Raw genomic sequence first — 24,235 nt, 5'->3', positions numbered from 1 at the left:
AAAGTCCCGTTTATAGCATTTTCAAGCTTTTTGGGCCATTGGTAATGATGCACACACTTTTAATCTGCATGTATGTGCTATTGCTTTTGTGTGTATATTTCTTAGCCTTGTGTTATCAGTTATATCCACATGAGCCATTTATTTAGCTTATAATTTGTAATATATCAGATGTGATTTTTTTGGTCAGTCTGTGATTTATATTTAGTTTAAGTTATATTTAGTTTAAGTTTTGAATAATTAATAATAAAGTTTCTTTTTTTTTTTTTTTTAAGATTTTATTGGGGAAGGGGAACAGGACTTTATTGGGGAACAGTGTGTACTTCCAGGCCTTTTTTCCAAGTCAAGTTGTTGTCCTTTCAATCTTAGTTGTGGAGGGTGCCGTTCAGCTTCAAGTGGTTGTCCTTTCAGTCTTAGTTGTGGAGGGCGCAGCTCAGCTCCAGGTCCAGTTGCTGTTTCTAGTTGCAGGGGGTGCAGCCCACCATCCCTTACGGGAGTCGAACCGGCAACCTTGTGGTTGAGAGGACGCGCTCCAACCAACTGAGCCATCCGGGAAGCAGCTCAGCTCAAGGTGCCGTGTTCAATCTTAGTTGCAGTGGGCACTGCCCACCATCCCTTGCGGGACTCGAGGAATCGAACTGGCAACCTTGTGGTTGAGAGCCCACTGGCCCATGTGAGAATCAAAATTTTTTGTGGAACCTTCCTGTTATTTTCTATTGTGGCTACCCCAATTTACATTCCCACCAGCTGTGCACAAGGGTTCCCTTGTTGCCACATATTTGCCAACACTTGTTATTTTTTGTCTTTTTGAGAATAGCTATTCAAACAGACGTTAGGTCATATCTTGTGGTTTTTATTTGCATTTCCCTGATGATTAGAGATGTTGAGTACCTTTTTATGTACCTGTTGGCCATCTGTATGTCTTTGGTAAATTGTCTATTCAGATCCTCTGCCCATTTTTTAATTGAATTGTTTTTTTCCCTTGAATGAGTTCTTTATATGTATTCTGGATATTAACCCCTTATCAGATATATGATTTGCAAATACTTTCTCCCGTTTGTAGGCAGCCTTCTCCTTTTGTTTATGGTTACCTTTGCTATGCTGAGGTTTTTTTCATTTGATGTAGTTCCACTTCTTTTCATTTTTGCTTTTGTTACCTTTACTTTTGGTGTAGAAAGTTGCATTTTAATCATAATCACAGCTGACATCTTTTGAACCCCAAAGTTATCTCCCCAGGTGCAAATGCTCAGCATGTAGTTTGTTACGAATACTTGTGATTGCATGTTGTACACAAAGGAATTTATTCTAGTGTCTTCAATTTCAGAACTCTATGGGATCCTTATTTACTGCTTAAATTTTTAACTTCTTGTGGCAGGACTTTTTAAAAAAATTGTAGTGAGTTTTTTTAACCCTTTTGTTTGCTTTGTTTCATAGCGTTTTAAATTAGATCAACTTTATGGTGACTTTGATAAATTCTTCAACTTTGCTTTTCTGTGCCTATCTTTCAAATAATATGTTTTTTCTTCTTTATCTCAAAATTGTCTCACCATTGTTTCAAAAAGCCCATCTTATTTTAGCTAAGAGTCAGGCTTATAGCCCATGCCCAAAACATAACAAATGGATGACTTTCAGAGAGGGAAAGACCAATAATAGAAAAGGATTCTTTTACGCAAATTACTGTGTCCCCATGTGACCAATTACCCAAACGTCGTTTTTGTTTTAGGTCCTATTGCAATGGAGCTCAGCGATGCAAATTTGCAAACACTAACAGAATATTTAAAGAAAACTCTTGATCCAGATCCTGCCATCAGACGTCCAGGTAAAGAGAATAAATATTGTTCTATGGTTGATTTATTCTTAAAGGACAGGTGAGGGAAACCTTTGTGCAATCTGCCTGTTTGTAAATTAGAAGAAAGTAAAAGATTTACACTTAGATTTTCAGACATGGTTATTTTTCATTCTCTAGCCATAAAATGTGTGGTTGCCTGTTTGCAGCTGTTAATAACATACGGTGTCGTGTGGGGTGGGTTTGGTTTGGTTTTTTGGTTTTTGTTTTGGGGTTTTTTTGTAGAATAAAAAAAACCCCAAATTTTGTAGAATTTTATTTGGTGTCTTTTGGGGGTAAAAAGTACTAGTATGTTTAAAATTATTTGTCCCTTCACCTTTCTGAAATTCCCCACACCTGCCTGTTTTAGCAATATAATAATTAGGGAATAGAGATGAGAGTTAATGGCCAAAAAAATGATTAAGTGAATGAAACCAGGTAATCAGACATTTTCTCTTAATTTTCGTCATGTTGGTTTGATTAAATTAATATATTTTAAAACTTAGGATTCCTTTCTCCCTCTCTCCCAAATATGACCAGTTTCCATTAGAAACACAATAAATTTAGAATTGCAAATTCAAATACCCACAGGAGTCAGATGTGAAGGCAAATGAGGGGGGCAGGCCAAGCGGGGACTGGTGATATCCTGTAACTGTATATGCCTTTGTTAAGGGGCAAATATTTGGAACCAGCTAACTTTGGGGGATTCAAACCAGTTTTGCAAGACCAGATTTCCAGCTTTACTTGAAAGATAAGGCTGTTTATATGAAGTGTCCTCATTTTTAAATGATAGCATCTAATAACTTGAACCAATTTTGAAACACGCACAAACCAAACCAACTATTCTGCGGGGGTCAGATGTGTTTTGTAAGTCGTCAGTTGATGAATCTTTGATGTAAGCCATATTAACCAGAAATGCTCTTAATCCACTTCTTCAGAATTTACTAAGGTGCGTGCTCATGGAGAGGATTTTGGAAGGGCCCCAGGAAGACACAAATGAATACACGTATTTTTATGTTACATATAATAGAATCATAACGTGTTAATGCATTCATCCTATCCTAGTGAAGTCTGTGATTTCTGAGATGGAAAATTGTTATCTGCGCATTAGAGCTTAAAGAAGTAATGTGTTCTTGGATAAAGGGAAATTAAGGGCTCTAATCTTCTTAGACTTTCCCAGAAAGCCTCTGCCAACATTGTTGATTAAAAATTATTTTCAGTAATTGTGTCTTTGTAAGGCAAAGGTGCTGTTGTTTTATGAATCCAGGACAGAGTAGAAATACATTGTTTCTGGGAAGAGTTATGAATATGACATTTCTCAGGGATTGATAATAGACTGATTCAGCATCTTTCTAAAATGATGTGGAAACGTGTAGTGGAGCCCAGCTTACAGATATCACTGTGCTCCCTCCCTTGGCTATTGAGGCGTGACAGTGCAATAGATGAACTGGAAGACATTCTGAGGCTGCTTGAGTGTGTAGAAACATGTCGGTGTGACTGTTCTGTGAGCAGACTGAGAGAAATGAACTCAGAAAGGAATAATTAGACTTAAATTCATGAGAAGACTGCTTCCAGGATATTAATTACAGTTTAGGAAAGAGACCTGGCAACCTACATGGGCTTTTTCCTAAGTCACGGATCCAGTGTGTTGCCCTGTACAAAATGCTGACCACTAAGAGGAAACAGCCTCATAGGACTCATACAAAACCATAGTGTGTCCCCTACTGAAATACATTTTTCAGTTCAACATTCTCATCTTTCAGGAAGGAGCTGGTGGATACAAAGTAGGGAAGGCTTGAGGATGGAAGTTAAACACTTAGAACTCAGTTCAGAAAGAAGAAAAGTGTTAAGTCATATTATCGTAGAAAATAATAGATGCTGACGGCAGACCTTTTCAGTAAATATCGGAACCATAGAATGGGTGTTGCTTTGTGAAGCTTAAGATGGGAAAAATTAGACGGGCTGTAAACCTTCACTGTGTGATCGGTAAACTTAGGAGACTTAATATCCCTAATATGAGTCTAAATATGTGGATAAGTTTTTGAGTAAATTTATTGCTGGTATTAGAAATGTTTAATTCAAGAAGAAAATTAATTAAGGGCTAGTAATGGTAGAATAAGGACTGGACTAAAACTCTTTCAGTGATGAAATCTTCTAGCTGTGTGATGTTCAACAAGTTACTTAACCTCATTGGCCTTGTTTTTAAAATAAGGGTACTGCTACCTACCTCTCTGGGTAGTAGTGACAACTTAATGAAATCTATGTGAGTAAAGCACCAGACCCATACGGTTCATAATATTAATAATATATATTAGCACAAGTTAACTCACTTAATCCTAATCACAGTAGTACTATAAAAGAAATATTACTACCATTACTAATAGTACTAATAATAATCCTTCTGGAACAAGACAGGGTGTATAACATTTGCCCTGAAGTCACTCAGTCTCTCTGAGAAGTAGATTCTCCTTCAGATGGGGTGATCATCCAATCAGGCCCCTTTATAGGTTTGTGAGAATCAGATGAGTTAATGGATTGAAGTGATCTGAAAACTGAGATATTATGTAAATTTAATGTAACATCATATATAGTCCATTTAATAGATAAGAAAAGTGAGAGGCATAGTAGAGCCTTGATAGGTTCCCCAAAGGAAAGTATACTAATCTTTCCATTTTTGTGATGCTTCAGTCAGATATTCATAGTTCACATATGCATAAAGTGGAAAGGTTTTGTTGTAACAAATCTTCTAACGTGGAAATTCTTTTACAGCTGAGAAGTTTCTTGAATCTGTAGAAGGAAATCAGAATTACCCACTGTTGCTTTTAACGTTACTGGAGAAGTCCCAGGATAATGTTATCAAAGTGTGTGCCTCAGTAACATTCAAGAATTATATTAAAAGAAACTGGAGAATTGTAAGTATTTTGTGAATCATAGTTTAATACCCTGTATGTTTACAAGATTTATATATATGTAGTGCTCCTGAACGATTCAGACACAGATTAAAGGTAAAATTAAACAAAGTGTTAGCAAATCAAATCCAAAACAGTATAAAAATATATACCATAATCAAGTGGGATGTATCCCAAGTATGAAAGCCCTGTTGAACATTTGAAAATTAATTAATGTAATCCATCACATCAATAGACTAAAAGAAAAAAATCACATAATCATATAAATAAATGCAGAAAAAACATTTCACAGACTCCAGCACCCATTCATGATAGGAATTCTCAATAAACTAGGAATAGAGGGGAACTTTAGTTGATAAAGACTAGTTACCAAATAACATACAGCTAACTTCATGCTTACTGGTGAGAAACTTGAAGTTTTCCAACTGAAATCAGGTATAAAGGAAGGATGTCTCCTCTCACCACTTTTTTTCAACATACTGGAAGTCTTTGCTAATGCAATAAGAAAAGGAAATAAAAGGTGTACCGATTGGGAGGAAAGACGTAAAACTGTCTTTGTTCACAGATGGCATGATCATGCATGTAAAAAATCTGAACAAAAAGCAGGACACTTCCAAAGTTCCTGTTGTTTCATTTGAATTCATATAGATTATTTCAACTTCATAACCCAGGTTGCTAGAGGGTTGTGAGACTTGGTTTTAACTTCCATTATTTGGAATTTAATTCTAGCTCACTGTCTACTGAAGAGACGTGTGGGAAGACATAGTCTAAATGAATCATTGAAGCAATTTCTGTTGTGGACTAGTTAAAAGTATACAAAGCTGAAGAACGGCATACACACACGCGCGCGCGTAACCCATAGGGTGCCAAAAAATGTATATACATTTTAAGAAAGGAAAAAACTGTATTAATACATACTGATAACAAAAGATGAATACAAGTCTCGTTTGACTTCTGCAATTACAAGAGGTGCTCAAAGTGGTTACATCAGCGTCCAGACACTTCTGACAGCGAACTACTGCTTGATCAATGTTGACCAAAATGTTAATAGCTCTTAAAATGTGTATACACTTTTTTGGCACCCCTGGTATATTCTAATTTTAAGGTGAATATTATTGTGCTACAAGTTTAATGACTAATATAAAATTATAAATTAAGAAAGGTATTTTCCACACCTTAGCTTAGGACAGTGGTTCTCAATTGCAGGTGATTTTTACCCACCAGGGGATATTTGGTAACATTTTGGTTGTCACAGCTTGGGGTGGGAGAAGTGAGTGTTACTGGCATCTCGTGGGTAGAAGCCAGGGATATTGGTAACCATCCTACAACGTACAAGAAAGATCCCTACCACAAAGATTTATCTGACCCAAAATGTCAGTAATGGTGAGGTTGAGGAAACCCTTGCTTAGGATAAAGAAAAAAATGAGAACGGTTTTGTAGTGATAGCAGCAATGATATTTAGAAAGCATTACAGTTAACAAAAATGGTCAATTTTTCTTAAAAAGTCAACTTTAAATCTGCTTAAATACTTATTTAGAAATCTTTTTTCTCATTCCATAAAATTTTAAAATAGTAAATATTTTTTTTAAGCTTGTGTCATCAAGTGTTAACCACATGTGAAGAAATGACTTGGTGAATCTTAGAATGTTTGAAAAGTCCATCCCTCTACTCGTAGATATGCTAGGCTTCTACCTCTATCTTGATTTGTAAAACTAGTAAGGCATCCAGAACCTTTTTGGGTGATACAGTCCTGGATGCATTCAAAATCCTAATGGTCAAGAGGTTTTCCTTGAAAATACCTTTAACTTAAGATGAGAGTCAAAATTGACATTTCTGAAGATGAACATGGGCTAAGTAGCATACATAAAGATTTTAGCCACGTGTTCTGACTAGTTTACATATGAAACCGAGAGTCTTAATTGGCATCAAGAAGTCAGAAGCTCATTAATTTGTGTGTAAAAATATTTGCATTTGGGGTGTAATGCACATTTTTCTATGGAAAGCTTTCATCAGATTATTAAAGGAATCTGACCCATTCATGTAGAGGGAAGGCCCTACCTTCCTCTATGTTTTTCTTAGAAAGCCAGGAAGTACTAAACGGTTCTGTTTGTCTACAAACCCATCTATCTGGCCACGGACATGGATTTTACGTTACTTGCTCACGGATGTTTTGTTTTTAGGTTGAAGATGAACCAAACAAAATTTGTGAAGCAGACCGAGTAGCCATTAAAGCCAACATAGTGCACTTGATGCTTAGCAGCCCGGAGCAAATCCAGAAGCAGGTAATGCAAGGCCCTGCTTTTTAGGCAGTCTTGTTTATAGAGCTGTCATCTAACCTTTTTCCTCCCCCCAGTTAAGTGATGCCATTAGCATCATTGGCAGAGAAGATTTCCCTCAGAAATGGCCTGACTTGTTGACAGAAATGGTGAATCGCTTTCAGAGTGGAGATTTTCATGTTATTAATGGAGTCCTTCGTACAGCACATTCTTTATTTAAAAGGTATTGATACTCATATTTTTAAAATACTTGTTTTCAAAAGCTTTTGCTCGTGCAATTACATTTTGTGCCTATTGTAATTCCTTTGAATATGACAATCCTAGAATAAGAACATAAGCCTCTCAATTCATTACTGAGTTTGTTTCTTCTTAAATACGATATTTATTTCATATTGGCCTGTTATTTGTGAAATATCTAGTGTCATTAAACTGTGCTTGATTCCTTTGAAAAGAAACCCAAGAATTTCCTTTGAATTTCATAAAGCTGCTTAGCCCTACCTTTTTCTCTAAACTGTCCTTGAAGACCTAAAGTAAGCAAACAAAGACGTGTGAACTTACCTATTTTACCTTAAATTTCTAGATATCGCCATGAATTTAAGTCAAACGAGTTATGGACTGAAATTAAACTTGTTCTGGATGCCTTTGCTTTGCCTTTGACTAATCTATTTAAGGTATGGAATACTATCCTAGTGATATTTAAAAATTACTTAATGTTTAAGATTGCTTAAATACTTGTAGAAATTTTAAGAGAATGTCTTGAAAGCTTATTCGCTAAGTAATATTTAGACCAGTATTTCTTTTGAAAAATTTCAGACCTACACAGAAATAGAGCAGGTTGTATATAATGAACTCCCTCCCACATGTCTGTCTATTACAGAAGTTTAACAGCTACTAACATTTTGGTTTTTCAAAAATTTGTTTCCTTCCCCATTTTGTAGGAATATTTAAAAACGAATCCCAGGCATCATATTATTTCACTCAAGTATTTGAGTATGTGTCTTTAAAGGAATTAGACCCACATTTTGAGTAGATTGTTTATGTAGTTTGAGTAATTAATATTTTGTACATCATTGTGTAGTGCACAGGTTACTTTCCTAAACATGTTTTTCATCTTTGTGAGAATCCTGTAAGATTGAAAGAGATGTATTGTTAACCATTTTTTTTCCAGATAAGGAAAGAGTGTTCAGTATGACAGCTAATTTAAAAAAAAAGAGAGCGAGCCAGGCCTCAAATCTACTTTTGCTGACTCTAGAAAAGGTGCTCGTTTCCTGTTTCTAAAAGGGAAAGAGGTGTGAGATTCACAACTTTCTAAAATGTAGAGTGAACACGGGATTTTTCATGGTTAGAATGTCTTACTGATGGCCCATTTTTATTTAAAAAACTAATATTGGACAAAATGTGATTAAGTTTTTTCCACCTATTGCATTGACAAAGATTTTCATTTTAATGATGTTAAAAGAAATGCAGAGTGCAATGAAATGAACATTCTGGTGTCCTCTCCATTGGATTATAAATGGTACTAGCTTTATGGAGTCTGACATTTCATTAAGAAAGCCTTAATATTCATTTTTTCCTAACTCCAGGACATAGGAATTAACAGTTGTTGAGTGTCTTTTACATAGTAGTAGTGCACAAAGTACTAGGACCTGTTAGGTAGATTTTTCTCATTTAATTCTCATATTCTCTGTGAGGCAGACATTGTTCTCATATTACAGATGAGGAGATTTAGGCTCATAAAATAACTTGCTCAAAGTAAGGTTCATTGTGAGTAATAGAATTTGGGTTATATTCAGCTCTGTATGGCTTCCAAAACCTGTGCTCAAAGCATACGGTTCTGCATACACTTCTAGAATCTCAACCTATGAAAATGAGAGGTGTGCACAAAGTTTTAGAGATAAGCCTACTTATTGCTGTTAGAATAATAAACGACTGGAAACATGCCAAGTGACGGGAATTATTACTGAGCATATAAAGACGATTTTGTGTAATATATTTATATAAATGCACACAGGAGAGTGGAAGGATCTAGTCCAAAATATTGGACTTTTCAGTAGTGCCATGATTGGCAATTTTAAAATACTTACTTTAAAATATTTTCTAAAATCTCTTCAATGACTATCTACTATTTAAAAGCCAAATCTTGGAGAAGAAATAAGTAGTCTTAGCCCAGTGCAAGGCTATTTCACTAAGGTTTACAATACACTAAAACTATGTTCCCAAATTCCTTTCCAAGGCCACTATTGAACTCTGCAGTACCCATGCAAATGATGCCTCTGCCCTGAGAATACTTTTTTCTTCCCTGATCCTGATCTCAAAACTGTTCTACAGTTTAAACTTTCAGGTAAGCTTTGTTTTATTGCTTGCTTTTGATTCTTATTCTTTGTTATCAAATACACAGTTTTTCACTTGATAAAGACTTCTTTGCCAGCATTGATTTTTCTGAAAGAAGTTAGTTTTTTTCTGACCCTCCTCTCCCCGCCCCATTCTTTATCTACAGATAGTATTCTCCTTTATAGTAGTTCCTAGGGGGTGCTTGTAGATGTTTCATGGGGAAAAGTGCCATTCTCTTGTAGACCAGTAAGTTAGAGAAACCCCACGTCCTGAATCACTGTTTTGGAGAGTTACCTTCTATACTTTTATTGAAGACACTAGAGGTCACTTTCTCTGGCCTTCTTGTTCATTTAAGTGGATTTTAACAGTGGGGGAGGTATCTTTTGATTAGAGGTCTGTGGCTAGCTTATACAACAAGACTTTATTGGAAGCACATCTGGCAGACAAAAGGCTGAAGAACCAGGCTTTGGAAGGTATAAGAACCAATAGCATTTCAGAGGAAATGTAGCCACAGTCTCAGAGCAGAAAATGCCTAGTTACTCTGTTGCTACTGAGAAAGTGGCCTCTAATCATTCTTTGTTCTTGAATCATTAAGATTCAGGGCTCCAGGAACGAGAAGGGGGTCTTAATTGGTACAGATTACTAAACAGTTGCAGGAGGAAGAATCTGGCCTTTGCATTGCTGAAAGCCAGAGCCAAGTACCTGGACTTAAATCCTTACAACATGACTACACTCACAGTGGTAGTGAGAGCATTCCACAAAAGGAACAGGTAGAATAGGAAATGAACAGCCCAAAATGGCATACCCGCTCAGTGCTTAGCTGAACAGCAATTTGAGAAACTCTTAATTAAAGGATACCACTGTTATTGCTTATTTCTTCTTTTGAATTCTACTTCCTAGAAGTAAGGTACAATGAGGCTCTTAATAAGTTTTTAGGAATAGTCAGGGCCACCAAAGGAAGGAGGCATAATCTTTACCCTTGGGGGGTTTATCCCTCATTAAGAAGGCAGTATTTTGCCACAGGAAGTCATTAACTGTATGGCAATAAGTCTGATTTGGTGGTCATCTCCGACTAAATGCAGTAGTTCAGAAAGGAAAAGGAATAAGTAAGTACTGAGTTTTTTAAGGAAAAACTTCATACAGTCTTAGCTCGACCTTGAAGAAATAAGTAGATTTAGATTGGGACAGGAAATAGAGGTGGCATCATTTGTGGTTGAAAATGTACAGAGACAAGTCAGGATGGTTTATTGAGCTGCCAGACCTAGTTGGAGCAGACAGAATTCTTGTCAGAATAGGTACTGGTTGGCTCAGGCTGAGAAGTGTGTGAGTCTGTAGGCATGTGGAAAATGTTGACGTGGTGGGGAAACCTTATGTAAATAGCGTACTTCTCTTAATCAAAATTCTCAAGTCAGCATTTATTCTTTAGGATCTCCCTGAATTTTTTGAAGATAATATGGAAACTTGGATGAACAATTTTCATACCCTCTTGACATTAGATAATAAGCTTCTACAAACAGATGTAAGTATTGCTTAAAATGTTTCCTGAGTAGCCTTTTGTTAAAATTAAGAATTATTTTAAATATATCCATTATATCTCAATTTTTTAAATTAAAAAAATTATTTGAATATCCTGAAAACCTTGGAGGTTAATTAGACTTCAGGAAATAAAGTGATTTGAGAACATTTAGCATTCTGGTTCCTTAAAAATTATTTACTCTTACATTGTTAATAGATAAAATTCTAAGAATGCAACTAATAATTTGGTTATGTGGAATGCTTCCTATTTGGTTACTTGTACTATGAGAATTATTTTTATTGTGGGCCTGGCTTAGATCACAATTTATAGATAAGACTATTTCATTATATTATTGAAAGTAAGGCCATAGAGTATTCACATTGTGTTTATGAAATAAAAATTATCATTGACGATATTAAGAAAACTTAAACTTCTGTAATAACAGATTCTTTAAAAAAAAGTCATCCACAGTGTGGGAAATAGGGGGCAAGATGAAAGCTTACAATGTGTAAATTTCTGATCTGGGTTTTGTAATATGTGCCTTTCAACATACAGTACTTATTCTATGTTATTCATTTGCTTATTTATTAACATATTTATGATCTACCTTTCCCCAAAGAAACAAAAACATAAAAAGTAGAGTATTAAAAGACTTCAACACCAGATAAAATAAAAATTAGAATTGGTGATTCAAATCACTTTGGGGGAGTGGGGTGCAGAGGAAGAATCATTACTGTGAGTGTATAGCAAATTTTGCCTCTGAGATATATTAGGTAAATAAAAAGCACCCAAAAAAGATAATGGCTCCATAAAATATTCAGTCAGTCCAGTAGGAAAAAACCCTCCCTCAAAAAACAAAGCTTATGTTCATGCTTACATCTAAAGGAAGTTTTTCACAGGATTCTTACAGGGAGCTGTTTGCCCATTTGACCATGTATTTCCCTTGTGTCGTCTCACTGTAATATCCCCTCCATTTATGCCTTGAGAAACCAGCTGTTGGGAAGTTTTTGAGTTCCCTGGCACATACTACAGCTCAAAAAGTATCTGTGGATTGCTATTATAATAGAGATTATTACGTAAATCGCTGTCCTGGATTACATTGGGTTGGTCATACTTTTCCAGGTAGTAAATGTTTTTGGCTTTGAGGGCTATATACAGTCTTTGTTCCAACTACTCAACTTTGCAGGTGTAGTTGAAAGGAGCTGTAGGCAATTCAATATGTTGTATAAATGAAAAAAAGTAATGAGCATGGCTATGTTTTAATAAAATTTTACTTACAAGAATAGGCAGCAGACCTGCATAGTTTGCTGACCCTAGATTTAAAATGTTTAATATTTTATAGCCAAAATATTATTTGTGAGACTCCTATAGCATTACCTTATTGGGGGGAGGACACATCAAGTATTAATATGTAATACTTGAAACAAGAACCTTTTGGGAGAGAACAAGACAATACCACTAACCATGTTACAAAGAAAAGTGTGATATGATCTTTATCATTCAGGTTTGTGTAGGAATGTGTTATTTTCAATCTTATATGTAAATATTTTCTAATTCCACAACCAGAAGACTTTATTTAACTTGAAAACTTTTGAGAGCTGCTCTCAGTGATTAATAAATGAAAAGTATTTCATCTTTTATTTGTTTGAAAGACCAAGTAAATAAATTGACAGTGGCATAAATGTCATTTACAACATTTAGCTTTGGATTTAAATTTTTAAAGAGTTCAGGAATTACAACCGCTCTCTGTATTATGGAAGCATTAAAGTTGTATATTTGAGTTTTCTGTTTTCTCATGTGAGGATGAAGAGGAAGCAGGCTTATTGGAGCTCTTAAAATCCCAGATTTGTGATAATGCTGCGCTGTATGCACAAAAGTATGATGAAGAATTTCAACAGTACCTGCCTCCTTTTGTCACAGCCATCTGGAATTTACTAGTTACAACAGGTCAAGAGGTTAAATATGACTTGGTAAGGTGGTGGAGACAAAGGATTAAGACATGCCCCTCCCGGCCTCCCCCAAGAAATAATGGTTCAGTTATGCATTTAAAAATAGACTTCTTTTTGTGTTTTATTCTAGTTGGTAAGTAATGCAATTCAGTTTCTGGCTTCGGTTTGTGAGAGACCTCACTATAAGAAGCTGTTTGAGGACCAGAACACGCTGACGAGCATCTGTGAGAAGGTCATTGTGCCCAACATGGAGTTCAGAGGTAATTACGGCGAAGTGGGAAGCTTTTTCAGGGACCCAAAAGCTCACTTTTTTAAAGAATATGTTTATATAAATTTAATAAGTCTTCTCCTTGTTGCTTTTTGTAGCATATTCTAATTTTCTAAATTGCTAGGGACAATTTCTTGTAGGTCATTTTCTAAACCAAGACAGAAAATGTGGTATAAAAGGCATTTGTGAAATGAGTGCTGCTATGATGAGCTTTGTTTTACACTGGAAGTTTTTTCATAGAAATATTGATTAAGACTTTCTAATTCTGTCATTTTGAGAAGAAAGTAAACTACCCAGAATCTGAACTTAGGAAAATAATTGCTTTTGTTTGATTTAGTACCTTGTCAAGGCAAATAGCTGTTTTTAAATCGTTGACCTGAGACTAGAAGTGACTGCTAACAGTGGAAGCCCACCTAGTTGGTGCCCAGGGTTAAGATGGTCGTAAGAGTCTGTATTTGTATACAGTACATCTTTCTTCTGACAGCTGGGAGGAGCAAGTGGTAAATGTGGAAGGAATTGTGTGTTGGATCACAGGAGTCATTAGTCAGTGGTTCTCAAATTACCTGGGACAACATGAGGGCATAGAGGACAATAGTGATGAGAGGGTTTAGTTCCTTTTGTGTTGTCAAAAAACTGTATTTATTTAAAGGACAGATCTTTATTCTGATACTGTCTGTCCTACATTTTTGGTGACGAAATGAATTTTGTGAAATGATGGTGATGATAGTTGTTAGCTTGTTTGTTTTTTTAATGCCCTTATCTGGCAAAATAAAAGGTTGGCATACTAGGTTGGTTCCTGACCCTCACTCTTGAAAATTGCTGGTAAAGTCCAATTCTGAGAACCCTGTCCCTTTAGAACAAGTGAGCTAGTATCATAGCTGTGTGGATTTCCTGTTGCCTAACCTTTCAGGGTAGCATTTGCTGCTCTGAGTAATGATTAAGAATTGGGGTGACCGGTTAGTTCAGTTGGTTAGAGCGTGGTGCTAATAACACCAAGGTTGCCGGTTCGATCCCCACGTAGGCCACTGTGAGCTGTGCCCTCTTTAAAAAAAAGAAAAGAATATATAAAGTAGTCATATGTTGTTGGGAAAGACCACTTTGCTGTATGTAAAACATGGCAATTCCACATACTTTTCTGCATAGTAAGCTGCAAAATACAGTGTTGTCATCATGTCTTTTGAGTGGTTATCTGAAATGTCCTCTCTCTGTAGCTGCTGATGAAGAAGCCTTTGAAGATAACTCCGAGGAGTACATCAGAAGAGATTTGGAAGGCTCTGGTAATACATTTTGAGTTTTAACTGTTAGTCTATTAGCAAGCCAGTTTTAAAGTTGCTCTTGGTAGTAAATGTGGGGAAGAATGAGAATTAGGATTAGCGTGTCATTTCAACTGGCTTTCATTGAAGATCTGTTTTCCTTTCACTTGAACACCTTAAAAAGCAGCTCTTATGTGAGCTGTGTCAGTTGAATCATTTGCCTTCTCTTTTTCATATACTTATTAATGCTTGTCTTACTACCATGACCTTTTCAGTTTCATTCTCATTTTGTGTTTCTTGTGGGGAGGGGGAAATGTTCTTTTCATTGTTTATGTTGCTGATAGCTATCAGATAGCATGTTTTTTTCTTTTAAACTTGATCGCTTGGTTGGTGGTTGTTTCTTTCTCTCATGATATATTTCCCTTTGATTTTATAGATATTGATACTAGACGCAGGGCTGCTTGTGATCTAGTACGAGGATTGTGCAAGTTTTTTGAGGGACCTGTGACAGGAATCTTCTCTGGTTATGTTAATTCCATGCTGCAAGAATATGCAAAAAATCCATCTGTCAACTGGAAACATAAAGATGCAGCCATTTACTTAGTGACATCTTTGGCATCGAAAGCCCAGACACAGAAGGTGAATCTTTTCAATATAGTTTTGTTTTGAAAACAGACTTGTCATTAACCACAAAGGTAAAAAAGAAGTAATATATTTCTGAGGGAGGACACAGCCTACTCTAATATATAACCTATTAGTTCTGATTAGAATCAGTGTAATCTCCAGGGATGACTTTATGTTGATGTATGAAGCACCTGAGTTTCTTATGGACCAAAAAATTGACAGATGGCATACTTGTTCCCTTAGCTGAGACTCAGTGATCTTTAATTTAGGGAAGTTTCTTTATTGTCTATTAAAATAGTCTTGGTTTATTTTTAAGGAGTTTGTGTTTTGACGTGTTCATCTCCATTTTTAAACTGGTTTTCTAAAGTTGCCTAAATTTCCAATGTAGATATATACAGGTATTCCATGTTATTTTACCGTGTTATAAACTTGTTTTTCAGCATGGAATTACACAAGCGAATGAACTTGTAAATCTGACTGAATTCTTTGTGAACCACATTCTCCCTGATTTAAAATCGACTAATGGTGAGTTTGGTGAAAAAAACTTTTATATAACTTGTAACACTGTACTTGCCATTTTTATTTGCAGTGTTATTTTATATTACAAAACAAGTAACATTATAGCAAAAGTCATAATAGGGTCTCTAAATCACTATTATACTAAAAGCATTTAATTCCTGTCCTTGTTGCAGGAGTTTCTTTTATTGAATAAAATCTCAAATACTTTCCCCAGATTTTGCCCAGGTGAAATTAACTTTCTATAAAGAAAATATTGCTTGTGTAGAAGGAAAATAGAAACAAGTAAGATTAAATTGTAACTGAGCTTTTTGTTATCCTGGTAGATAGTCTAGGAATTTCACTTTGGTTTTCTTTTCCTTCTCACTTGAAAAATGTACTCTTAAAAATTGAAGTTTAAAGTAATTGAAACTGATAAATATTAAGGATAATTTCCTATGTTGAGGAAACTGTTGATCAAGATACATAGATACTCCCCCTTTTAAAATTCATATATGAAAATTTAAATACACTAAAAGATAGGGAGAATATTGTAATGAACTTCCATGTTAATATCATCCATCTTGAAGAATTTTTATCAATTGGCCAATATTGTATCCCATACACTAATTTATTTTGCCACCACTAGTGCAATTTAAAGCAACTCTCAGCCAGAGACATGCTGTTGATTCAGAATAGCTTCAGTTCTGGAAAGAAGGTGATATGGTCATTAGTTCATGGTCCAAATCATTTTTATTCAATTATATAAGTAATACATGTTCATTTGTCATGAAACTCAAAGGGAGGAAAAAATGTATTGATAATCTTAACCAGAATTAATAGCTGCATAGTAGACCATTATATAACTAAGCTTCAGTTACTTGACATTTTGGTTACCCAGACCATGTTTTAAAAATCTGATAATGAAAAAAAAATCTGATAATGTTGCCACCAATTTGGGAGTAATAGTCCTTAGCACTTAAATAACTTTGACTTATTTTTTTTAATAGTGAATGAATTTCCTGTCCTTAAAGCTGATGGTATCAAATACATTATGATTTTTAGGAATCAAGTAAGTAGCTTTTCATTTATATGTTATATGCCACTTAATCTCTTAAGAGTTATTTTATACCAGCTTCTTTTCCCTTCTATGCATTCATATGACATTCACATCTAATAAAATTAATAACTCCTTAAGAACTTATGATTCCAGATCAGGCTTAGTTTTCCTCAGTTGTCTTAAAATGTCCTTTTACAGTAATAAATGTAAATATAATGTAAAATGTCATTTTACAATAGTGTATGTTGGAATTTTGCCACCTCATACACGAGAAATGGTATCTTATTACAGTTTTAATTTACATTTCTCTTACTTTGTGCTTAACATTGTTTTAAAGAGTTATTCATCAAGCAGATGTTATAGTTCATTTTTAATAGCTGTGCAGTATTCCATCATAAGACTATGCCATAGTTTATTTCCTGTGGATGATTTTTTAATTTCTTGATTTATAATTTGTATGTGTCTTTAGCAAGTATTTACAAAGGTTATGTGCAACCTTGTGAAGCTGTTCTATTTTAAAGTCTAATGGATATTCTAAAATTTTAGAGGCTTTTAATGAAGATTAATATCCTCCCCACCCCTTTTTTTTTAATAAGAGAAAATAAGGCACAAAGAGCTGAATGACTTTTCCAAGAAATACTTGCTAGGGAAAAGTATAGTTCTTAATACTAATGAAACCTTAGTCTGCTTTTCCGTGGTAGTTTATGGTGTGTTCATTTATCTGTAAGATTTTACCCTAATCATAGTTTCTATGCTCAGAGAAAAGGAATTGGAAAAGTGAATGTGAATTGAACCATTATTTGGGGTAGAAGTTTTGATTTCTCAACAAATCATTTCCCATTGTTAACAGCTGGAAAAACTTTTTAGAATCAGCACGCCCTTATCTTTTACTCAAAGATAGCATCATTGAGTTAGAGCATGTATATTACTGTATTTTCCAGGTACCAAAAGAGCATCTTTTAGTCTCTGTTCCTCTCTTGATCAACCATCTCCAAGCTGAAAGTACTGTTGTCCATTCTTACGCAGCACATGCTCTCGAGAGGCTGTTCACCATGAGGGGCCCGAACAGCGCTGCTCTGTGAGTGTTGGCACCTGCGTCAGCTTGGGGGCGGGGGTGATGCTGGAGTGGTCAGGGTTGTCACTGAGTGGACTCATCATTTCATTAATTGCTGTAAAATAAATGTGTACTTTTTACTCACTTGTACGAAAATAGATACATTCTGGTAACAAAGCTAAATAGAGAAAATTAGAACAAAAGAAAATAAATGGGGTAAGTTTAATAAACAGAAATGTGTGTCAGAGAATCCTGTAGTTAAAGAAACTCCTGAATTTTATGTAGAGTCTTCTAGAAATGAAGGCAAAGAGGGAAATTTAGTTAGGTAAAATTTTCACAGTGTCCATGAGCTTAAACTTTAAACTATTTAGAGGCATCTCAGAAGTGGGCCTTCATTAAGGGAATTCTTTGTGTGTCAGTGTTCTAAGTAGCACCAAGCAACAGAATCATTTTCACTGGGCTGTTTTTATAATCTTACTCAGTGCTGAGCTAAGACAGCTCAGTGAAAATAATTCTCTGGGGTCCAAGATAATAGCTCTTCTGGCCTGATCCAAGGATAAAATGTAGAGGAATGGAGGGTCTGCATGTCTTTCAGGCCATTCTTCAACAGTGTTATTTGTTGAAACTGAGCTTTGGGTAAGAGATGGAAAACAATTCTAGGTTTTCTTCATCAAGAACTTGGAAGTGCAGATATTCTCAGTGGCCAGTTAAGGGTTGAAAGGACATCCTTTGAGGTGAGTCAAGACAGTACCTGTCTTCAGGCCTAGAATGTATGCAGAAGACAGTTCCAAGTCTGTTCCACCTCCAGGAAAAAGAGATGACTGAGACCCCTGGGGGTCTGAGTTCTGTTCTCGGTGGTGATAGGAACCAAGGGTGTCCTGAACAGTTTAGATGAGGGGTTTGCCGGGGTTGGGGTGTATTTAATTGTGTTTGGTCCCAGATGTGCCTTCTTAGGAACTTAACATGAGCACATGTAAAAAATTATTTACCTAAGCTGTCTGCTGCTAGTCAGTGATGGAGATGCCTCACTTTTATGCTGAGAAGTGTGATTTAGTAGTTGCCAAGGGTATTCCAAAGTGACAAACTCAAGAGTTGGCAGTGACTGAAAGCTGTTTTTTCATCTATAGCTTTACAGCTGCAGAAATCGCACCGTTTGTTGAGATTCTGCTAACAAACCTTTTCAAAGCTCTCACACTTCCTGGCTCTTCAGAAAATGAATATATTATGAAAGGTAGGCCGTTTTCCTGGTGTATAGACTATAAGTATCTAATCTCAGATTAAAGGGTAATCACTGACTTGTATACTGTTTGCCAAGAATTAGGTAGGTTTGGACATTTTAAAATGAATATTGTTTTGTTTACTATCAGCAGTGTTCTCAGGAAAAAGTTTTACCCTAATTTGATAGAGAACTCTTTCTATTAAAGTAGCAAACTCCTTTTTTCTGTTTCCTAGATTGACTTTCTTGAGGGCACAGGTCAGGTCAGGCAACACTTATTGCTCGCTGGGTCTCGGTGTGAACCCCACACGGGTCCTGTCTTCATGGGCATACTGCCAGGGCCACGGGCAGCTGTAACCACCTGCCAGGTGCCACATTAGGAGTGTCTTGGTGACAGCTCTGACTTAATGGACAATCTCAATCTCATTCACTGTTGCATTCCAAGAGTCTAGCACAGTGGGATTGATAGTAAATGCTTTTCAAAGAAACTCCCTGATGACTCTGTCCTGGGTCAGGACCCTCGGGGTGTGAATGTTGTGTAAGTGTGTATCTAGGTGTGTATTTGTGTGTTTTCAGCACTGTATTTCTCACAACAGTGAAGTGGAATTACTGTTGTTTACTGCCCAATTCTCTGAGGCAGCAAACTAGTCTTTGGTCTTACTGTGTTCCTAGCGGATGTAAGAGCACCCGGAAGTAGTACCTTCTCAGTAAATACTGGTACATGAGCGAATGAAAGGGTTCTGTGCCAGCCTGGATGGAGGAAGGGAAGGCTTTCAGCTCAGGGACAGGCTTTCTCTAGCAAGTGGTGTCCAAGCTGAGGTGAGGGGTAGGTAGCAGTCAGCAAGTCGAAGGGTGAATCTTTGGCTCAGACAGAGGAAACATCATTGCAGAGTTTAGGAGGCAAGAGAGGATAGCTTTCTGTCCCCTGGACCTGGCATATAGTAGATGCTCTACTAGTAAACACCTATTCTGTTGGTGCAAAAGTGGCTGTCGTACATTTTTAGCTTAATGTTTTTATCTCCCAGGCCAAATGCTTTTTGGTATCTTTTAATGAGCAGTATTTTTGCAATATATGGACTTTCCGTAGCTTTATATGTATTTTTGGATTTTTCTGAGGCTCCTAATCTTTTTAGAAGGAATGGGCAGGTGGACTTCTCTTTTGGGTAGGCTGCACTCCAGCAGGCTGGGGTTAAACATTTCCTGCCACTTACTTCTAAGTGAAAGAAACTTGAAACAGCACTATTTTTTCCTCCTCCTCTTTGCCTCTTTAGTCACCTTTTTTTTCTTACTGTCCTCTTTTAAATACTTTAAGCCTTACGCCCTCTGGAAATACTTGGTATTTCCCAGCTAAATTCCATTGCCAATGCTTGGCCTCATTTTAAAATGAAGGGAAAATGAGATTATTTCAAATGTAGAGAGCTGTCTTGTGGTTTAAGGGTCTTAAATTTTTAGTTGATGAATCAGTGGGCTTTTCCCCCCAGTCACTATTGTGTTCTAAAGTTTAACTGAACTGTTTGTTTTTGCTGTTTTTGTATTTTCCAGCTATCATGAGAAGCTTTTCCCTCCTACAAGAAGCCATCATCCCCTACATCCCTACTCTCATCACACAGCTTACACAGAAGCTGTTAGCCGTTAGTAAGGTAACAGAATCTGTTTGGAAAGTACAGTTGGTTTTTAATTGATGCTCCAGACTGCACCTCAGGACTCCCTGGTGATAGGTCAGACTTAGGTAAAGGTCTTTGAATTCTTCCTGACCGGACAGTTAGTGTACATTTCTGAAAGTGTGGGGATGGCATTCGATTGGAAACGTGGCAGCACTCACCTTTACGTGTAGGCTTAGAAACTTTAAGACACTTTCTAATTAAAAAAGTAACGTGTTCATTGAAAAAAATTGAGAAAGTACAGATCTGAAGTATCTTAGGAAAGTGGGCTTTGTACCAAATAGACACAAAAGAGGCTATTCAGACTGCTATAAATGATAATTAACTGTTCTTCCTTTCCCAAAAATAAGGTTCCCTCCTTCTTTGATCAAAAATTTTAGATATTTTGATTCATATTTAAAAATTAAAACTAAGTTTTAGAAAGTAAAAAATCAGTTCAAGGCTGACAATTCCTTTTTTAGATGCTTATTCTTAATAACTGTGAAAAGGAGATAAATTCATAGGAAGTATTGGAGGGATTTTGGAAAGCAGTGATTATTTTTCCACTGAGTTTTGTGTAAGGGTCTTGGACTACTTTTGGCCTTGGGAAATTTTAAGAGAGAAGCAGGGTCCCATTCCATGCCCCAATCCCTCCCTCTCACTCATCTTCCTAGTTCATCAGCTTTATATGGTAGCCTTCCAAGGATTTTGTTCAAAGGAAAATAGGGTTTTGTTGCTTAAAAATTGGGAACAGCTGATAGGAAGGATTGTCAGTCTGTAGATACAGACATTGAAGCCTGTAGAGGTTAAGGTTTGTCTAAGGTCCCACAAAAGGCTAGTGGCAGAACCAGGACTTATATGTTCCTGCTTGTTTCTTCCACCATTTACAGTGACAGCTCTGAGAGCAGATGAGTTTAAGACAAGTTCCTTATAGCACTGGCAGCTGAAGCTAGTGTTGTCACCTCCCTGTGACTGAAGTATTTTTTCATAGTAGACTTGCTCATTTAAAAAAAAAGTCCAAATAAACAGGTATTAGCACGTATTGTTTCGTTTTCTGAATCTTCAAGTCAATGTAAACTTTTAATGTATATGCAGGCTTTTTAGTTTAATTGGTTTTTTTTTAAGTGATTTTTTTTTAAAGGTGGCATCTCAGTGTATTTTAGAAAGGTTAGGTGTATTTTAAATGATATTTAATGTAGTCATTGGATTATTAGAGTAATAAGCTTTTTTATCTTTTAATTTCAGAACCCAAGCAAACCTCATTTTAATCACTACATGTTCGAAGCAATATGTTTATCCATAAGAATTACTTGCAAAGCCAACCCTGCTGCTGTTGTAAATTTTGAAGAAGCTTTGTTTCTGGTGTTTACTGAAATTTTACAAAATGATGTACAAGGTAAGTTAAAGGGCATTATTTTCTTTCTAACTGAATAAAATGATTAAAGTTATAAAACGCAGCCTAAGAGATATGTGTCTTGTGTCAGAGCCATTGCTTCTGAAACTGACTGCTCTGTTTTTACTTTTATCAACAGAGTTTATTCCGTATGTCTTTCAAGTGATGTCTTTGCTTCTGGAAACACACAAAAATGATATCCCGTCTTCCTATATGGCCTTATTTCCTCATCTCCTTCAGCCAGTGCTTTGGGAAAGAACAGGAAATATCCCTGCTCTAGTGAGGCTTCTCCAAGCATTCTTAGAACGTGGCTCAAATACAATAGCAAACGCTGCAGCTGACAAAATTGTGAGTCGGATTTAATTTGATGTAACTTGAATTTTCTAAGGTAGCTGAGAGAAACTAGGGATGGCAGACATTAAAAATTCTCTATTTAAAATGAACTTAATAAAAAGGGAAATGATTGTTAGGAAACGTTAATGTATATTTTATTAGAATTAGGTATACTTGTAGTTATCTCCGTGGTGGAAAATAAGAGCTACATAGATTGATTTCAAGAACTTAACTTTAGGGGCTTATTGTGGTGGAGTATTTTTTTGTCTACACTTCAAAAGTAAGAACTAAAGAAAAAATGCTAATTAGATTATTACCTGTTTATTTGGATTATAGCATGTACTCTTTTCTAAGATGTATCATCACCTGTTTAACTTTTGGAATAGTTAATCCTTTTAACTGGTTATTATTTTATCTGATTTGTTGTAGCCTGGGTTATTAGGTGTCTTCCAGAAGCTGATTGCATCCAAAGCCAACGACCACCAAGGTTTTTATCTTTTAAATAGTATAATAGAGCACATGCCTCCGTGAGTATGAATAGAACCTCATAGTACTTTTAAACAAGGATTCTGTTAGATAGACTCAGGAAAATGCTGACTTTATATCGTTGCTTTTATTCAATTCCTTAGTGAGTCAGTTGACCAATACAGGAAGCAAATCTTCATTCTACTATTCCAAAGACTTCAAAATTCCAAGACAACGAAGTTTATTAAGAGTAAGTAAAATGATTTGGGTGTTCCTACAAACACTTAGGCTTTATGGTTATAGATAAACTTTCTGTCAGTTATAAATGTTATATATAAAATGCTGTAAGATGTATATATTCCTCAAACACTAAATCAGTTTCAAATATATTACGTTTCAAATATTTTTTTTTCTTTTTAATTTATTTTTTAAATTTATTGGGGTGACAATTGTTAGTAAAATTACATAGATTTCAGGTGTACAATTCTGTATTACATCATCTATAAATCCCATTGTGTGTTCACCACCCAGAGTCAGTTCTCCTTCCATCACCATATATTTGATCCCCCTTACCCTCATCTCCCACCCCGCATGTTCCAGATATTTTTAGTAGAAATAATATGAAGAAATAGAGACACTGCACGTGAAGACTTTTTATGCCTATACTGTCAAGGCAGAAATTCTATGTTAAATTGTATTAAAAGGCAAGTGTTGATGCCAAAGTTAGTTGTTGAGTTTTAATGATTAACGAATATTTTATTTGGCCGACTTCCACTAAATCGCACGTTTAGTGCAGTGAGACCTCTGTACTGATGATCTGCATCTCCTTTCAACAGGTTTCTTAGTCTTTATTAATCTGTACTGCATAAAATACGGGGCGCTGGCACTACAAGAAATATTTGATGGTATACAACCAAAGTAAGTTTGTTTTTATTTTCTTTTTAAAAGTGAAAAATTTGACTTCTTTTAGCATAAACCAGTATCTATTTAATAGTTCTTGGTGCAGTAATAGTATCTGTGGTTTTCAAAATATTCTTGGGGTGTTGGGTCATAAAGAAGAAAATCCTTGTAAACATTTTCCTAATTCCCTAACCTACTCCCCACTCTGACATTCTCTACAGCCAGTGTTCTATGTGAAGTTAGATGGTCCATGTTGTCCCCAGTAGCCTGCCTTTGTTCAGGCGAATAGTGTGACTTTTCAAATGAGAAGAGTTTGGATCGATAAAACTTTGGGGTGTATGCAAAGAAGGTAATTAGGTGGCATTCCCCATTAAGAAGCGAAAGGAAGGATATAAAGAAATTGGAGAAAAAACTCAAGTTAGATCCCTGTATTTGTATTGTATCAAAAAAAAAAAATTCCAAATTGAATACAGTGCAAAAAATGAATTAACCTGAAGTCGTACCAGAAAATATGCTTTCTTAGCATTAAAGGTTTGTTAGGAGATCGGTTTCCACGCACTGCTAGTTGGATGCCTAATTTGATATGATCTTTCTATAGAGCAAAAGTCACTCTTCATATAGAGCATTAAAATGTCCATACTCTTTGATACCACTATTTCCACTTCAGAGAACTTACTAATGTATACAGAGACATTTGCATCATTTAGAAGCATGAAAAACTTTACTTCTAG

General features: G+C 35.8%; 1 protein-coding gene across 4 annotated transcripts in view; it reads left to right on the top strand.

Annotated features, from left to right (window-relative positions):
• The window catches only part of CSE1L (chromosome segregation 1 like), a 33,991-nt gene that overhangs the window by 6,771 nt on the left and 2,985 nt on the right, over positions 1-24,235 (top strand). For 3 of the 4 annotated variants that reach the window (XM_019756155.2, XM_074317178.1, XM_074317177.1), the window contains exons 2-22: positions 1,721-1,816; positions 4,592-4,734; positions 6,912-7,013; positions 7,085-7,230; positions 7,588-7,678; positions 9,241-9,348; positions 10,765-10,857; positions 12,657-12,824; positions 12,934-13,063; positions 14,283-14,348; positions 14,761-14,963; positions 15,389-15,473; positions 16,454-16,515; positions 17,445-17,581; positions 18,685-18,788; positions 20,316-20,413; positions 21,659-21,809; positions 21,946-22,154; positions 22,569-22,666; positions 22,769-22,854; positions 23,441-23,522. In XM_019756155.2, coding sequence (XP_019611714.1) covers positions 1,732-1,816; positions 4,592-4,734; positions 6,912-7,013; positions 7,085-7,230; positions 7,588-7,678; positions 9,241-9,348; positions 10,765-10,857; positions 12,657-12,824; positions 12,934-13,063; positions 14,283-14,348; positions 14,761-14,963; positions 15,389-15,473; positions 16,454-16,515; positions 17,445-17,581; positions 18,685-18,788; positions 20,316-20,413; positions 21,659-21,809; positions 21,946-22,154; positions 22,569-22,666; positions 22,769-22,854; positions 23,441-23,522 — 2,447 coding nt within the window. In that variant the 5' untranslated portion in view covers positions 1,721-1,731. The remainder of the gene's footprint in view (positions 1-1,720; positions 1,817-4,591; positions 4,735-6,911; positions 7,014-7,084; positions 7,231-7,587; positions 7,679-9,240; positions 9,349-10,764; positions 10,858-12,656; positions 12,825-12,933; positions 13,064-14,282; positions 14,349-14,760; positions 14,964-15,388; positions 15,474-16,453; positions 16,516-17,444; positions 17,582-18,684; positions 18,789-20,315; positions 20,414-21,658; positions 21,810-21,945; positions 22,155-22,568; positions 22,667-22,768; positions 22,855-23,440; positions 23,523-24,235) is intronic. The other variant, XM_019756157.2, reaches the window with a different exon arrangement.

This window comes from Rhinolophus sinicus, linkage group LG13 (assembly GCF_036562045.2).
Source record: "Rhinolophus sinicus isolate RSC01 linkage group LG13, ASM3656204v1, whole genome shotgun sequence".
In the NCBI taxonomy this organism is placed as follows: Eukaryota; Metazoa; Chordata; class Mammalia; order Chiroptera; family Rhinolophidae; genus Rhinolophus; species Rhinolophus sinicus.
Note: the sequence above shows the minus strand (reverse complement) of the source record. Positions and strands in the feature narration are given on the sequence as shown.